General features: G+C 42.1%; 1 protein-coding gene across 1 annotated transcript in view; it reads right to left on the bottom strand.

Annotated features, from left to right (window-relative positions):
* Positions 1-11,665, bottom strand: part of SHISA9 (shisa family member 9) — a 254,864-nt gene extending 243,199 nt beyond the window's left edge. Inside the window, exons 1-2 of the mRNA XM_065412762.1 lie at positions 11,049-11,665; positions 3,904-4,031 (exon numbers count right to left, since the gene is read on the bottom strand). Coding sequence (XP_065268834.1) covers positions 3,904-4,031; positions 11,049-11,665 — 745 coding nt within the window. The remainder of the gene's footprint in view (positions 1-3,903; positions 4,032-11,048) is intronic.
* Between the last annotated feature and the right edge of the window lie 6,150 nt (positions 11,666-17,815).

Raw genomic sequence — 17,815 nt, 5'->3', positions numbered from 1 at the left:
CAAAAGTCTGTCCTTCTCCAGATCCACCAAGATTGATGTTCAGAAAAGGAAGAATGGCAAATCAAGTAAGTTACAATCCATTGGGCTGGAGACACATGGAAATATTTTGCACTTATTCTGAAGGACTTTAGCTTTTTGTTGGATTCCTAATCTTGGCAAGTAGCAAAGCTAACTGAATGGTGCTTAGAAAATCCTTTTTCTTTAGTAAAAAGTAGTCTAGAGACTTAAGCACAGTCTTTTTCAATGTCAGAGTTCATGCAAGGTATTTCATTTTGATAGAGTTCTTATTTCTGAAACAGCTTCAGTATGGTTTGGCAGCATCAGCAAAGTGGCATTTGAAGAGATCAGAAAGAGCAAATGAATAATCGCTCAAATTAGAACACTCTTGAATAATACTTTGCTTTTAAAAATTAACCTTTAATACATTTGAAAAAAAAATTCAATGAAAAGTACATAGTGGCTATGAAACTACTCCCTGCTTTCTTGTATCATGGAACAATACAAGAGGGATGACTTCAAGGAACTTGTGACAGCAATTTTCAGTCTCACTTTGAGGTGTTCTGGAAGGTTGTAACTTAAAAGAACTACTACTATAGTAGCCATCAGCTGATGCAGTAATTTTGTACCACTTCATCTGCTCTGCATATGTAGTAACTTGTGATAGACCTATGAACCATACTCAAGTTTCAGATTTATTTGCTTGCAAAAACATATTTTAAAAGGTTGCTCATTTCTTTAACATTAGCACTGGGTAATGCCATACTGTTACAGGTTGGTGATTGTGCTGCCAAATTTTCTAGTTTTTCATAACTCCACCATAAACATTTCAAATTGCTAAAATATTTGACGTAGAAAACTGACTTCTGCCAATTTCACATAAATATTTTTCATAAAGGATTTCACTCTGTACCCTACATATGCACTTGACAGAATGTAATAGCTTCTAAAGCACCAGTTAATTCTGTTGAGTGGCTTAATCCCATTTTGTCTAAGTACGTATTTTCATGACTGATTATAATGGCACAAAAGCAATGATGATTTATCAGTTATATAATAAACATATTTAAAATTGTTTATGTAACTTTATGATAAACCTGACAGGAATATCATGCCAATGTCTGCACACATTCCAGATTTCATTTCCATTTCCTTATTAACATGAAAAGCAAAGAAAATGAAATACAAAGGGGCAGATCCTCAGCTTGTGTAAATTGTCAGATGGGCGTATGGTATTTTACATCAGTTGAGGATTGGCACCAAAAAGTCTAAGGTACCTTTAAAAAACTAACTCAGACCCTGGTTCTGTAAACGTACTCTCATTGAGTTAAACATGGTACCTAAAATTGATAAATCTAAGAAATACAATGAGGTTAATAAAGATCTGCTGTGTTGTGCTTATATAGCGCAGTATATAAGGTACTGTCTGTTAAATGCCCAGTGTGAAGATTTCTGAAATACCCAGAAATGAGCAATGAAATAAGAAGTTGTGCATTTCCTGGCTTTTGTCTGTAACCTAGATTCTTAACATTATTTTAACATATGGGGATGAATGGTGTTGCACCTAATTGCTTTACCACTATGCACCTTCCCTGCTTGAAAACCTGATCATAGGAAGGATTTGCCTCTCCTTTTATTCAGAGAAGACCAAACAGCATATACTCCTGGGGGAATTCTGCACCACTGTGCAATGCAGAATTTTGCAGAAATTAATGTTGTGCATGCAGAATTTCCTTTTCCTCCCACAGAATTGGGCTGCAGAGATGTTCGCTGCCACTAGGGACGCTGGACCCAGCAGAGCCCAGCTCGCAAATAGAAGACAAGGCTCGGGGAGAGAATTAGAGGGTTCCCAGCAACTGCAGTTCCCAGCATGTCCTGAAAGAATGAGGTGGTGGCATGCAGGAAACTCCGTGCAAGCCCAGGACCCAGCATCCCTCTGGATCCCTGGCCTCTAGGGAGAAGGGGGTGTGAGTGTCTGGGCTGAGGGGGGCTGCGGCTGGGCTCTGCGGGGGTAGGGGGTGTGAGTATCTGGGCTGGGGGGGCCATGGATGAGCTCTGGGGAGTTGGGGGTGTGAGTGTCTGGCCTCCTGGCTGGGAGGGGTGTGAGTGTCTGGCCCCCCAGCTGGTCTCAAGGTGGGGAGAGGGAAGAGAAACAGGAACTGGGTTGTCATAGGGGTTTCTTTAACTCTCTACCCCTCAGGAAATTTTAAATAAATTACCAAAATAATTGAAACTGGTGTGATTATATAGTGGTATTTTGACAAATAACATTTGCAGAATTTTAAAATCTTGTGCGCAGATTTTTTTATTTTTTGGCACAGAATTCCCCCAGGCGTAAGCATAGAATTGGTATATGGGAGTGCAGGGATAGATGCAGAGGCTACACCACACACTCCCATCTTTACATCAAACCTTTGAAAGTTCATATGTGCTCCATGCAGTTAAGGCTCCTTTGATTGGGACAGGAGTGTAAATTCCCTTTGGGAGCTGGTGTATTTTTGAGTGGATGTCGATGGGGGGAAGGGGGGAATAAGGTGCTTCTGTAAAGCTCTGTACTTTGCCCTCTCAATGGTGCAGGGCAAGTGATTCCTTAGGAAGCTATACATCCAGATTATAATAGGAGGTCAGGCTTCACCGTACATAATAGCTTCACCATAAGTTGGAGCTTTTGTTCTCTCTTGATACCTGGTATTCACAGAAGGGAGAAATCACACCTAGCCTTCACCACCACCCCAAAGAGTGGTATTTATGAGAAATGCCGTTATTTATCTGGGTTCTCTGACCCTCCATCCCCCACTGATTTTATCAGCAGATGGTATGATATAGCTTCAACACAATTGTACAATATGATCCTAGCAAAACCTATTTTCTTGGTCAAAGATGTTCAAACTGTCAGCTCTATATAGTTATAGAAAGACATATGACATGAAAGAAAAATTAGCTGGCGATTTAAATATACTTAAAACACATCAAGAAGTAAATCCATAATACTTTTGCAGTAGAATGCACATTGCAGATAGACAACACAGAGAGAAATTTTCCATTGTAGCCTGCTATTCTGAATTATGCTATTTTCTTTCACAAACACCTTGAATTTGAATACATACACACACAGAAATCTGCCCAGCAGAAAGGGAAAGTTAATCTGTGCAGGAAAAAGAGCTTTCTTAGGGGTTTGTCCAAGACACTGAAACAAGCTTGCACAGGATCTAAGAGCCACCTGAAGCCTTGCCACATTCCATACCAAGTGTGAGGTGCACTTTTTGGACATGCTTTCAATAATACAAGCACATAGCACAGCTGATATAAAATAAATGAATACATAATATATATTAAAAATAAAATAGAACAGAATAAAACAATCCTCCCCTAATTATCTTTTTGGAGAGAGAAAAAGGGAGGAAGGGAGGGAAAGAGACACATGTGACAAATGCCTGTCACTTACTGTTTATTGCATTTCTGGAAGGTGTTCAGACGTACGGTTGTATGAGTGGTATAAATACCTACACAGAACATTTTCTTTTTGGACTTTACAGCCTTATTAAACATCCTGTAAGTCTTACTGTAAACTTGGCTACTTTTGTATTCTCTGTCAAGTATACTGAAACAGTGAATAGGTCATAATCTGAGAACTGAATGAAAATGCCTTTTTAAATAAGAGACAGAGATATGAAATAAATGGCAGCCAACCACCAAAACTAATCCCAAATAAATGCAATAATTTAACTTTAGTTCAGTTGAAAATGCCATTTTGACAATGTAAAGTACTTGATGTAATCTAATTCAATAATAAGGCATTATAAGGAATAATTTCTGATTTACAAGAACCCATGTCCTATCTCCTTTGATCATAATCATCTCATTCACTCGCATGGCAAAACAGTGATAAAATATAATACAACTTACGCAGATTATTTGCAGGTGGCCTTGCCTCCATGTTTTCATAATGTTGCACATGAACTACAATGTTTAGGTCTCTTTCCATGTGATCTGTTGTGCAAGGACCCTGAGGTCGCATAACATCAGCAAGAGCCCTGAAGAACAAAAATTAAACTCAATTAGAATAAATCTGCTGCAAAATCTATAATGCAGTTGCAATGTACTCTGGTCCTTCTAGTTCTCGATATTGTATATTACAACATATGTACTGCAGAGTCACAGTTTAATAGGGGCCTGATCCTGCTCCCATTGACATCAAAGAGAGTTTTGACACTGACTTCAGTAGGAGCAGGACTGGCACTAGGTGTATACTATATAAGTAGCTGATCCATTACTGTGCCATAGAAAATAATTGGCCCCCTGCAAAAGCCCTGGCCTTAGGCAAAGGAATGATATGGCATGTGTTATTAATGTCTTCAGGGTTCAGTGCAAGTGTTTTCAGTTCTGTACCTCACTGACCATTGTTTGTCTCCTTTGTCACCAGATTTGGACCGTTTAATCCATTTTTAAAGAAAAAGGATGTTTTTACTAGGCACTATGCCCAGTTTAGTTTAGTTTTGTGTAAAATTACATACAGTATCCTAGATACTGCATCTGGTTTATAAATTAATAAATAAATACATTCACTATGAAAGTCGAGGCAAATATAGTACAGCTCTTCCACTGAACCAGTGTGACAGGAGTTATTTTCCTAGTTGTTATGTGCTATATTGAAATATTGAACAGTAACTCCATATAAATGTGTGGGTTACAGATAGAGAAATCTTGAGCTGGATCTTGCTCTCAAAATGCAGATACAAACTTTGGTGCACATAAGATACACAATATGTTCCCTCATGTTTGTGGAAATGTTTATGCTATTAGAATGTGAGGTACAATTCTGATTGTGTTACACCTGATGATACTGTAAAAAGTTAGAAGAAGGTAACCAAAATTATTTAAAGTACTGAAGCAACATTTCAATATGAAGCAATACTTATACAGCAAGAGTAGCAGAGCTGGCTTACATAGCTGAGAAAAAGACCACTAGCAGAGATCTCATAGGGGTATGTACAATATGATCCTGAAAGGAAAGGATTATATCACAAACCACAGTTTGAAAACAAGTTATGGCCGGAAGCTGGGAGAGCACTCCTATCTAATGAATGTATGCAGAACTTGTTTATACAAAACAAATGGTTTATGTCAGCATTATAGATTTAATTCAAGAGGCAGCTGGACACATTTTTGGGAAAAAAAGAAATGCAAATGACAGATCTCACCTTCATTCTGGGAGTTAAAATGGTGTAATCTCACAATGCAGAGATTAGTATTTCCCAAGTCTAGGAGACCAGGCCTTTAGAGATGGCCTTTTCGTTGCCTTTAATGTTACTGTAAATATTATTCATTATATACTCTAAATAACATCCCACATACTACCAGATTAACTGTTCCCTGTGTTTGAAAATACCAATGAAGTCTTCACCATTTCAAAGGGGGTTCAGGGAGTTAGGTATCCAACTCCTATTATTTTTAATTGCTTTTAAAATCCAAACCTTAGAAAACCTGGGCACATTTTGATTGTCTAATACTAATTCAAAAGTATGTGCTTGTTTGCTAATTACTGAATATTCAACCAGGCATTAAGAATGCCAAAAGCCAGGATAAAAGAAAGAAACCTCTTTATCTGTTTTAACAAAACATTACCTCAATTTATATTGTAGTATACGAGTAAAGGGCCTGATCTTTCAAGGAGCTGAACATCTCATGCAAGATGCTGCACACTCTTATCTGTCATTTACATCAATGAAAATTAAGAATGCTCAGCACCTCATAGAACCCCCCCCCAAAAAAGATATATATATGAATATAGGGTGACCAGATGTCCTGATTTTATAGGGACAGTCCCAATTTTGGGGTCTTTTTCTTATATAGACTCCTATTACCCCCTACCCCCATCCCGATTTTTCACACTTGCTGTCTGGTCACCCTATATATATAGGAGATCAAACATAGATGACACATTATTGTCTTAATTAATATTACAGATTAAGAGTCACATTCTACCCTTTTGAGGATTTGCTCATGTAATTTTAAATGTTAGTGGATGTTTATGTACCACAATGAGAACATAAAGTACTTGGTATAGGGTACTTGTTTTTCTGAAACTGTATGTAGATACAACAGGTTGTTGGGTAGGGCTTCTCCCTCCATGCGTTTGGCTAACCTGAGTAAATATGACCATGTCTTTACTCTTTACCCATATATAGTTTTTCACTTGCTGACTTTGCTTCTGTATTGTACCTCTATCGAGGTACAATACAGAATGGTAGAATGGTACTATCTTATAAATATCTGAAGAAGGTGTCATTAAAGTTCTCATTGGGAAATTAAATAAATAAGAGACTTATATTGGTACTATACATATACATATACATATACATTCTTAATGAATTTAAGAAAATGCATACTACAGGATGAGATGATAATCTTCAAATCAGAGATGTTGTCTGTTCCCTACATTGATAATGATGGAAATCATACATATATGGAGCAATGTCTTCGACCTATCAGATCAGACCAAAGCTATTAAAAAGTGTCACAAATCTTCAGGATATCTCTTATTGTAATATTTTGCTCTCTGGATCTATAATGCTGTTTTAAGAAGTTATAAAGCATATCTAGCCAGGCAATTCCCTTATGGCTACAAGCTTGAAGAGGTTCATACAGATGTGATTTCATGAAAGGTTAGTTGTCGGTTTTTTTGGTTCCAAAAGTGGGTCAAAGCCAATCTGGGAAATAATTTCACACAAAGGATTTTAGCATTTTGGCAATCCAGACTATTTTTGTCCCCAAGCACACTCCTTTTGGAAAATCAGCACATTCTGGAGGGTGGGGAAATTCAGGTGGTTCATAAGATATTCAGGAGGCTGCTTTCAAACTATCACAAACATATAAGTTATAACAAAAACAGGAGCTATAACAGTGCAGATCTGATTGCAGACTTTGGCCTTTAGGCCCTTTACTGCTCTTGATTTATGTGCACATCTCCCATGTGAAGTGGGGCAGTATATGATGCTGCATTTTTATTTACAAAAAAATCCCTTCTGTGGAGGAGAGGTAAAGTCTATTGGAAACTCTGCAAGGATCACTTTTTGGGGTTCCTTTCCTATTCACCACTCAAGGGAGATGTTTCTCTACTTGAACTGGCAGTAAAAGAATGCGGCTTTGCAGCCCAGAAATCCTGTTGAGCCTAGTGCTCTGATGAACACCAACTGCATCCTAGGGCAACAACTTGGGGAGACAGACCCCTCTCCACTGCTACCCAGCTTCCCCATCTCACCTGGCAACATAGCTCCCTTAGAAGGGAGGATACCCTACCATAAGTCTTCCCACCACCACAATATCTACCTCCACCTTACTTCCTTTCATAGGAGATAGAAGATTCAGAGGGAGAATTAATGCTCTCTTGGACACTTATTCCTTTCTTAGACACTAGTTCTCTTTCTTTGCCTATGGATAAAGAAAACACTTTAATTCTCTTAACTTGGAACAAATTTACCTAAAGAAGACCAAGAGGTAGCATTAGGAATTAGGAATACACAATACTTTAGAATCCCATGGGAAGCATATCATGAGCGATCCTTCTCCCCCTCCCCTTATCTTCTTCCACTTTCACCCAACACCACAATCTAAAGAGAGTAATATATTAAAATGTAACAAGGGTCACACTTTGCCTTGTTTGTCTAAACTACAGGAACTACCTAGCATCCCTAAAAAGGTATGAATTAGTTTGATGGTTTTCACTGAATAAATCTGCTTACCTTGTTAATGTTTTTTCTGCATTTTAACTGACAAATAATCTATAAAACTTCAAAATGGCCATTTCATGTCAAAACAAATGTCTTCATATAGCAGCAAGCAGAGTGCAGTGCATGGTAAAAGAAACCATATCTGATCATTCCAATAGCCAGGTTGTGACACCCTTGTTCACATAAGTACCTTACTTGGCTAGCAGATCTATGGACTGTCTGCATAAAGAAGTACTCCACACGATGAGTAAGAATGACACAGTCTAGCCCTAAATTAGACAACATTCTTATTCCCTACATGCATATGCAAAATTTCAGATTAAAAGTAGCTTTCAGCAATGTAATGTGATTAAAAATAAAGCTTTGCATGTTTTGGTCATTAGTAATAAAATAGGCACACCAGTATATTTCCGATAAGTAATGCCACTCTTTCTTTAAGTGAATTTGTTTGTAAAGTTAAAAGGATTCAAGTGTTTCAGGCATCCATTAGCTAGTTAAGGAAGCTAAAGCAATAGTGTCCCTCCTTGTTAGCGATATTCTCAGCCTGGCCTGGGAGATGAGACATTGTCAAATGAGGGAATAAAAAAGCAAATCAGCTTCTGTGTGCTTCTCACTACCAGCCAAAATAGATAGCACTGGAAACCAAGCAAACTACTTTAATGAAAAATAGTAAAATCTTTAACCAGGATTTCTAACATCAAGTCCATCATTTCAACATGACCTAAGTAACTCACTCATGACTAGGGCTTTATAATGTATATGATTTTAAAAATGAGATTGCATGTAGGCAGAGCATAGGAAGCCATGTTCATTTCTTATAGACCTCGTGGGGATTGGTGCCATATAAGACGGTAGTTATCTAGATAGGATATATAGTGTCTTACTTACTGGTACTATGAAATGTTTTTTAGCAAGTACTTATGTTTACATTGTAAAACTTTGTGCAGAGCTCTGCCCCCCTTCTTTCTCCCCCAGAACCCTGAAACAAGCCAGGATATGGTGCTTTGGTTAAACAGGTTGAGGACAAGGAGATTGCCATTCATTTTAAAGGGAACCCTTAGGCAGCCTCTGAAAATCTCAGCTACTGTGTGAAAAATTAAATTAAGCATCCAAATTCCCTAGATGGTTATAAAAATCCCACCATGTATGTTTGTGATGAGAACTTTTGAAAAAGTTGTAGCAATTTCCTAACAGCTGTGGAATATCCATTGTGTGTACTGAGTGGGCGTCTGTTTATCATCCTGACTCTTGTAGGTTCCTACAACCTCTGAAATAATCCTACCTTAAGCGATCTATGAATAAAAAAGTACATGAGTTTGAACAATATTAACTAATCAGGGCAACAGCTGTCCTTTCTGAGCCCCACTTCAGCAATCTAATCTATATACAGGTCTGAAGGGGCTTAGAATGATATTCCATCCCCTATAATTCTGTATCCATAGGCTTAGGGATAGAAATATCATTTCAGAACCCTTCATACCTTTATCTGATAGAGAGAAAATAGATATATCCTTTTAGAGGTTTTTTAAACCAAATATTTCTACTACTGGAAATGTGACTAACTGATCTAACCAGAGCTGAACAGAGATGGATGCACTGTTTTCACCTTCTCTCTGTCATGTGTTTGGTTGTTTGTTTGTTTTTGCAAATGAAGTGTCTAAACTCACCTGCTGTTTTACCTGCATGTAGACACTACAGAAATGGAATGAGGCAGATGGGAATAAAGCTATTTTACCAAAGCTTTGGCTAACAGATACAGGGTAGGGTGTATAATTTTTTTCAGGATTCATGTATTCTTTTTATCAATTTAGTGGGTCAGGATTCTCAAAATGTCTTACTATTTATACCCTGCTTAACAAAGACAGTCTCCCCAGAATTACCACAGACTCATAGTGTTGAGTTGACTAAAAATTCTATGGTCTGTTTTGTTCCTCAGTAGTAAAGATGAATCCATATCAGCCAGTATATAAATAGCAAATAATTGCTAGTGAACTGGTGATGCATTCGCAGCACTATTTTTGGTGGCTTCTCTGTTCATTTCAGGGGAGGCTGTTAATCACAAAGCAATACAGAAACTTGGACAAGAAATAAGGCTCCAGGTGTTGTCGATCTCTTGAACTATCTTTCCGAGGGTGACTCCTGAGCCAAGCTTTAAAGCTGTGACTGTGAATTACTCCATTTCTATTGACCACCAGTCAGGGAGATAGAAAACCTTCTGCCACGCTGCATGTCCGCTAGAAGGTGTCCTTGCAATTGTATTTCATTTCCAAAGTTGACCAAGATGCTGGAATCAGTTTAGACTCTTTAATGGCGCTATTTGCCTTTTTTTAAAAAAAATCTGCAAATGTCTTTCCCCATCTGTTTTACTTTCCTGTGTCTGGGATTAGCATAATGAATCAGACAGACTGAAAACTGGACAAATATGTTATCCCTTGATTCTGAAGTGCTGTGACAATCTGGGTGCTGGAGTATGATGTTAAAGCAATTGGGCTGTGTCCTGAGCTGCCCACCTGCCTACCCACCAGCAGGCAGCCAGTCCCTGGAGCAGGCAAGTACACAGCATGCCTCACTCTAGGTAGGGGAGGTTCTCTTTGATGTAACTCAGCCATTGCATTGTGGACACACAGAGTGTAACACACACACAACAAAGACTTTTATGTTCCATATTTGGTTACATTTTGCCTCTGTAGCAACTGGGGGGGAAAGGCTTGATATGCAGGCAGCTTGGTTACATTAAACGTTAGAATCCTACAATAGGTCCCTTTTGGTCTCTTCCTCGCTACCCCCCAACCTCATTTTCAGGACAAAGAGCTCTCACACTTTCAGGGGTGGGGGAGGGAAAGTCCTGTCAACACCATTTTGCAGTGGGAGAGGGAGGGAGGGATGGATGGATGGGATTTGTTTACATCCTTCTGTTGAGAGATAAAAACCTTGTCGGGGCTTGGCAGGGGGAACCCAGCAGCCCCCCTTGAAGCTGATTCAAACCCCGCATTTGTGGCTGGACTTGGGCTTTTTTGTTTTGAGACAATATTTCCAAGAACATTTATTGGCTCTTGTCGGGGAGGGGGGGGAACACTCTAGGTTAAAAACGGGTTAGTGGCTGGGCAGTTTCGGTATGCTGTCTGGTGCTCCTGGCCGTGTGAGTCAGAAGCCGGGTCTGGGGGGCAGCCCTGGAGCCCTGCTCTCCAAAGTTGGTCTGTCTAGTCTGTCCCTGCGGCGGAGCCTGGCTGGCGGGAGTTGTTTGCTTAGCAGGAACACATGGGCTCCGGTATAGTCTCCGGGTGGGGGGAGGGGTCCCCGCTGCCTGGCGCGGCGCCTTACCTGGACATGTGCTCCCGCTGCGGTCTGTGCGCCTTCTCCAGCCCCAGCTTGGTGAAGATCCCCACCAGCACCATGACCGCCACCACCCCGCAGATGATGTAGACAATGAGGTTGGTTTTATCCCTGGTGGGGTCGTGCAGGGGGTCGTCGATGCGGGCAGGAGGCTTCCCCGTGTTCATCCACACCGGCGTCTCGTAGTTCGTGCAGGTGCTTTGATCCAGCCGGGTCTTCTTGAACTTGCAGCAGAACCTGAAGCCACAAGTGCCGCAGCAGAAGACGAACTCCCCCGAGCTGCAGTTGAACGGCGGGTCCCACTGGCCCATCACGTCGAAGTAGCCCCGGCAGAAGTCCGGGGTCGGGGGCGGCTCCGAGGCGTCCCCGTGCTCCCCAAAGCTGGAGTGGTTCCCCCCGGAGAGCACCACGATGCTGCCCAGGTGCTGCCCGGCTTTCTCCTGCGCCCGGCACACCAGCGTGAGCAGGTCCGCCACCAAGCATCCGAGGGCCAGCCGGAGGAAGCCCTTCATCCTGCCTCCCAGCCCGGCCGCTGCGAAGCCGCTGCCGCTGCCGCCGCCGCCGCTCGAGCTGCTGGCTGCTGCGCTGCGCCAGGAGCCGAACATACAGGGGCTCGGGCGGGGGGCCACGCGCTCGCTCAGCCCGCTCGCGCCTGCAGCAGCCTGGTCCGCGCGGGCAGGGGCAGGGGCAGGAGCTGGGCGCCGAGCCGCCCCCTGGCTGGCGGGCTCCCCAGCGCCGGCAGCTCCCAGCGAGCGGAGCGAAGTGAGCGGCACTTGTGGAATCGAGAGTGGAGCGTGCGGGAGAAGGGGAGCGAGGAGGAGGAGGAGGAGTGGAGCGGGGTGGAGGGGGCAGGGGGAGTGAGGGGGCAGAGATGAGAGGAGGGCTGGGGGGAAGGAGCGGTGGGGCTGGGGAGAGCGGGCGGGGTGAGGTGCGGGCTCTGCAGAGCTGGGGAGAAGCGGGCGCCGGGAGAAGCTCCTCGCGTAGCCTTGTGAAATCTGCAGGCACCGGGGAAACCCCCCTTCCCGCGCCCTGTGAGAAAGCCCGGCCCGTCCTACGAGAAAACTCTCTCCCTCAGAAGAGGAGCCCATGGAGCCCCACCTGAGACGAGGGGCTGGTGCATCCTGACAGCGCCCGCGAGAGAGCGCGGCGGCCGCGGGGTGCACGGGCTCCCTGCAGCATCCAGCTGACGGGCAAGCGCTGTCACCAAGGGGAAAATCCGATTTGGTGGGCAGTGTGGGTATGAGCGAGGGAGATGCGGATTTGGAAAGCTAAATCCGTCTAGCGAGGCGCCTGCCTGAGCCCCGGCGACGCCTCCTAGGCTGACAGTACCAACAAGCACAGCCAGAGCAGCCCCCTTCAGCTGGAGCTGGCCACTGCTCCCAGGCATTCGGTTATATAACATGGGCCTCTGCGAGGAGGGTGTTTCACACACGAGCCAAGGTGCAATAGCTGCTCCTCCCCCTCCCTTCCGAAGCCCTGACCTGTACATCGCGGCCTCTTTCTCCCCGGCCCATTCCCACCCCCCAGCTGCAGCAACTGGCCCGTTGTGAGAGAGGAGCTGCCCGCCGCCTGGGGAGAGAGCGTTCCAGTGGGGATTAAAGGGACAATCAGACACATGGCTCAGCCCTTCTGGAAATAAGAGATAAGAGGGACTGAGAAATGCTAGAGGCAGATGTCTGGGACGAGGCTGGAAACCTCGCTGAGGTGATACCCCCGATGCATTTCTTCAGGAGAGCCCAGAGAGTCACGTGGGAGACGAACAACGACCTTTGCACCAGTTTGCAATGACTTCGCTTTTACTCCGCACCTTTGGATTCTGACCTCACGTCCCTCAAAATGGGGGCAGGATTTGAACATATACGAGAATTATATGGTACTTGGAGGGCGGGGAGAGAGGCTGCCACTTTCCTGATACTTGAAGAGAACCGTTTACTATGTAAAACCCTTCTTACACCCTAATCCTCTTATCAGTCTCTTAAGATTCACTTACCCATATAACGAATGCAATAGAGGCCAGAACAATTATAAACGTGTGTGTATGAGACTATGGCTATTACATGGCAGGGAGTGTAAACATGGTGCACTAGTTCTAGCCAATGCTATGGAATGATCCTACATTCTTGTCTTTCATACCTGAACTCCCGTGGATCAGCTATTTAAGAAAGCACTTTATCAGCCAGTAAGGCTGGCTCCAGAGGACATCCTTACACCGCCGGCTATCAGATGTACAATTAAAATAACTTCCCTCCCAACGCGGCTTTGATCCTAGGAAAGACTTCTCAATGATTCACTCCATCCTGGTTACTCTACTTTCTCATCTCCACCACTTGGTTGGAAATCACCCGCAGAAATAGTGAGAACATTTTCCTGAATACTGTGCTGCCACCAAATGCTAGGAGAAGTCCATTAAAGTGTGGCTTAGCAGACTGTGGGCTGTGTTTTAAAGCAGCTTCCCATCTCCTCTTCGTATATCTCAGATTGCCTCACCAGGGCCTCTTTGCTGTTATCTCTAAGGAAGAGAGGCTTGCTGATGGGGCTCTGAAGCTGCATGTGCAGGGTGGCAGGTCGCAATTTGGTGGTGGTTCTTCCCCATCTTTGCGAGAGGGCTGGATTGCCGATGCATTTCCAGCGCTTCAGCCAACTTCCTATGGGAATTGTTAAGAGTCAGTAAATAAGCAGAAAGGTGAATCAGAGGACAAAGCAGACGTTTGGAATCGGAGAGGGCTGTAGTTAGCTAATTGCGATCCTTTGCCATCTCTTAAAAATAGACTCTAAGTACAGTGAGTCTACTGAGCGTTTTGACAGGAAGCCTGGCATCCCTGGCCAGTGGGTAGGAAATAAAGCCGTGAAATTCCACAGCAGAGGAAAACAATCAGTTCCATTCAAATCCAGCTTTCTTTGGTGTTAATATTTAATTCCTAAAACCTCCATCTTCATCTCCCTCTCTTTTCAAATCTCATCAGCAATCATCTCTCTCCTTCCTTGCCTATATTTCTCTCTGCTATTATTTATTATTTAACTCTGTAAAGCACTTTGTGGTACAGTTTGTACTGAGGATGCTGCACAAAATGAAGCTGTACCATATTTATAATCACATACAGAGATATAGGTCCCAGGCCTGCCAAGCACTTGAGAAGGTGTGTCACTTTGCAAACCTGAGTGGTCCCATGGATTTCACTTGTTAGGCAGGTGCTAAAGTGCGCTGCAGGATTGGGGCCATAAATATATAGATATAATAAAATTATAAATTAAATACAAATCTGGGCTGTTAACACTAATTTAGTTGAACCAGAGATAACAATGGAAAGATTTATTAAATTCTAATAAAGGCAAAACCTGAAGGATTAAAACCAGATTCTAATCTCAGTTACACCAGGAACTCCACTTACTTCACTGAAATGAGATCAGAATCGGTTCCTAAGTGATTTGCCCCGCGGAGTAGCACTGGGAAACACAAGGCATAATTCAAAGCCCATTGAAACCAACAGAAACACTCTCACTGACTTAAGCAGGGGTTTGGACCAGACCTATAACTCTTTAATTTGAAGTCCCTACTCCAATTACACTCTCTGCCTTATTTTATTTTATTTTATTTTTGTATTGCCATAGCACTTAGGAGCCCTAGTCATGGACCAGGACCCTATGGTACTAGGCCCGCTACAATTTATTTTTAAATGACTTCAATTACAAAATATAGTTGTTAAAAAGAATTGTAAATCATCAAAATGTGAAATCATTAAGTATAATAAATATTACAAAAGAAACAAGAAATGACTGTAGTTTACCCTTATTTCAGACACAGATTTCTCATTGAAAGCGATGGAAGTTTGCACAATGATGGGGTAAAATATGGGCCATTATGTGACAAAGGAAGTATTGCTCAACATTTAGGGCTTAATCCCAAACCCACTGAAGTCAGGGAATAGATTTCCATTTACTTCAATGGATTTTGGATCAGATTGTTAGACTTTTACAGTTTTAAGCTACGGTCTATCACTTTTACTTGCTTCCAAAACAGTTGAAAACTTTCACGATAATTATTTTCCCAACTCATACCTATGGGGTCACTCTGCTGCCCTTACTCAGGCAAATAGTCCTTAGCCATATGAGTAGTCCATTGCAGGATCAGGCTTTACATAGGATCAGATCCTACTATGACTTCCTCTCCTCTTCTCCCCCCCTCCTTCCCCAGTACTCCCATTGATTTCACTGAGATTTTCAGATGTGAATCAATGACAGGATGTAGCCCAAATTTGTTAAAATAACAGGCTTCTTGCTGGGAAGTCCTGTAGCAGTAAAAAGCCAGCTCTCAATGAGAGTTAGCTAAACAATTCAAACATCATTAGTAGCAGTAGCATTTCAGTAGCACCTAGCTCCAATCAGAGTCCTGTTGTTCTAGGCACTGTACAAACAATTAATAAATGGTGTAGATGTTAAAACCATGATCACAATCTATAAAAACGTTATGAAGTTTGTTAGTAGAGTCATGTTCTTTACATCAGCAACACATGGTTTCCACCAAGTTACCACCAAACACTATAGTGATGGACACTTCATATATTTATCTAATAAAAATATTACTAGAATTGTTCCTGGCAGGCATCCTTATCAGTCCCAGCAGTCAAACTAAGGATTACATGGGCATGGAAACAGGATGACTTTCTCACCATTAAACATGGTCTGTCTGCATCAAGGTTGAGCCAAGTTGATGAGGCATTGAGGAAGTTTGCCATACCACTGCCCGTGCTGTGCTTGTTTTATGGCTAAACAGACTTTGGTCTCTAAGTGCATCAGGCAGCACCATTCATTAAACATGTAAAATAATTTAGTTTGTATCACTATGTGTATAATATGTTGTTTTAGTATTGTATTTCACTATCTAAGGTGTCATAAACAGATAGTTAAGGGTTAATGCCTCTTTTACCTGTAAAGGGTTAAGAAGTTCACCTAGCCTAGCTGACACCTGACCAGAGGAACCAATGGGAGGACAAGATGGTTCAAAAGGAAGGAGGGAAGTTCCCTTTGTCTGGGTCAGTTTCACTTTTGATCGGAGGGAAAAGCTCCAGAATTCAGCCTCTTATCAAGTAGTGAGTATTAGTGAAGGAAATAAATAGGTTTATGTTTATTTCTTTGTAACCTGTCTTGTGCAATTAGAGGAATAATCAAATTGGGTATTTGGGTATTTTTTGTGTTGTGGGAGAAAGGAGGGGGGGGGATGGTTAATTTCTCCTTGTTTTAAGATCCAAGGGGGTTGGATCTGTGTTCACCAGGAAACTGGTGAAGTCTCTCAAGGCTGCCCTGGGAAGGGAAGTAGTACTAGGGAGTGGTGGCAGCCAGACCAGATCTAAGCTGTTAATTGAGCTTAGAGCTTCTCATGCAGGTCCCCCACATCTGTACCCTAAAGTTCAGAGTGGGGAAGAAACCTTGACATAAGGTATTAGAGCTAATCACTACAGCATCTCTTTATTGACAATGAGGAAGTAAGGTTAACAACCTTCAAGCAAGGTTGAAAATCAAGCAAGAAATAATAATTATGAATTAAACTGAATGTTGAGAGCATTTTGATAGGCAAGTACTCTAGCGATGCTGTGTACAAACCAATTGCAATTGACATGTTTAATAAATCCATATTTCATATTTTTCATTTTATAATAACAATATTGACTTCAGGGCATTTCCCTGGGATTAATGACTGACTAGGGTGAAAGGCTCAGTAGAGGGCCATAAGCCATCAATTCCTTCTAACCAGTCATTAATGCCCTGCACCTCAATCATTATTATTAAACAGACATTCCAGAGTCATGAAAATTACTACAACAGTAGCCAGACAGTACTCGATCCCTAGACAGTACTGATGCGAGGGGCATTCTCTCTTCTGAGAAGAAGTGTCGTATCAAACAAAGGAGATGATTCCTCTATACAAGTCCTTTTTCATGCTGTTTTTGGAGTACTGAGTACAGTTTTGGTCACTGATCTTTAAAGAGGACATTTAAGTGTTAGGAAGTGTCCAGAGGGTAGCTTGAGACATGGGGGAAAGGGTTCAAGAACTAAATATGTTCAGCAAGGAGGCTGCAGGAGAGCTGTGGTTTACAAATTCTCAAGGTGGTCCCATGATTTACTATATTTTTTTTGAACCTGGTTTGTTTCTTTGTAATACCTAAATGTTCTCCTTGATGGTGATGCAGCATGCCACCCTGAGCCCTGACTGAGGTCAAGTTCCTCCATTAAGAAAAGGCTGAACAAGTGCAATGGCCCAATTACCATCATACCAGTCCATCACTGTCTGAAAATCTGGCTATTGTGGTTTGATACTAAATCTACCTTTCCTGTTTCATTTTTTCTTTGGCACGTGTCTCAGTCCACTCTTGAACTCCTTTGGACCTTTCAATTAAAAAACATTCACTCACACATAATGAGATTGTAACAGAATGAGCTAGGTCTGAGAAAATGCTGATGTAGAAGTGCAATTTTTAATATTTTATTTAAATTAGCTTCATATGACAAGCATGTAACAGTGGGCTCACCAATGATATTGCCAGGCCAATGGCAAGCACTTCATGAGCTAAAGCTAATTAGCATGCAAGGCATGTTTTCCTGACTCACCCGGGGAAAATAGTTCACTGCAGTTCTACAATATTGAAACTACGTTTAACACCTGATGTTGTCCTTTTCAATCCTAGTGTAAAACTGTAAGTTTAGTAGTTGCTTAAGTTTGGGTATTTTCTCTCTTTGAATGGAGATAAAGAACCCTTGAC

The sequence above is a fragment of the Emys orbicularis genome, chromosome 10 (genome assembly GCF_028017835.1).
Source record: "Emys orbicularis isolate rEmyOrb1 chromosome 10, rEmyOrb1.hap1, whole genome shotgun sequence".
Taxonomy (NCBI): domain Eukaryota; kingdom Metazoa; phylum Chordata; order Testudines; family Emydidae; genus Emys; species Emys orbicularis.
The sequence above is the reverse complement of the archived record's forward strand: the minus strand, read 5'-3'. Positions and strand labels throughout refer to the sequence as shown.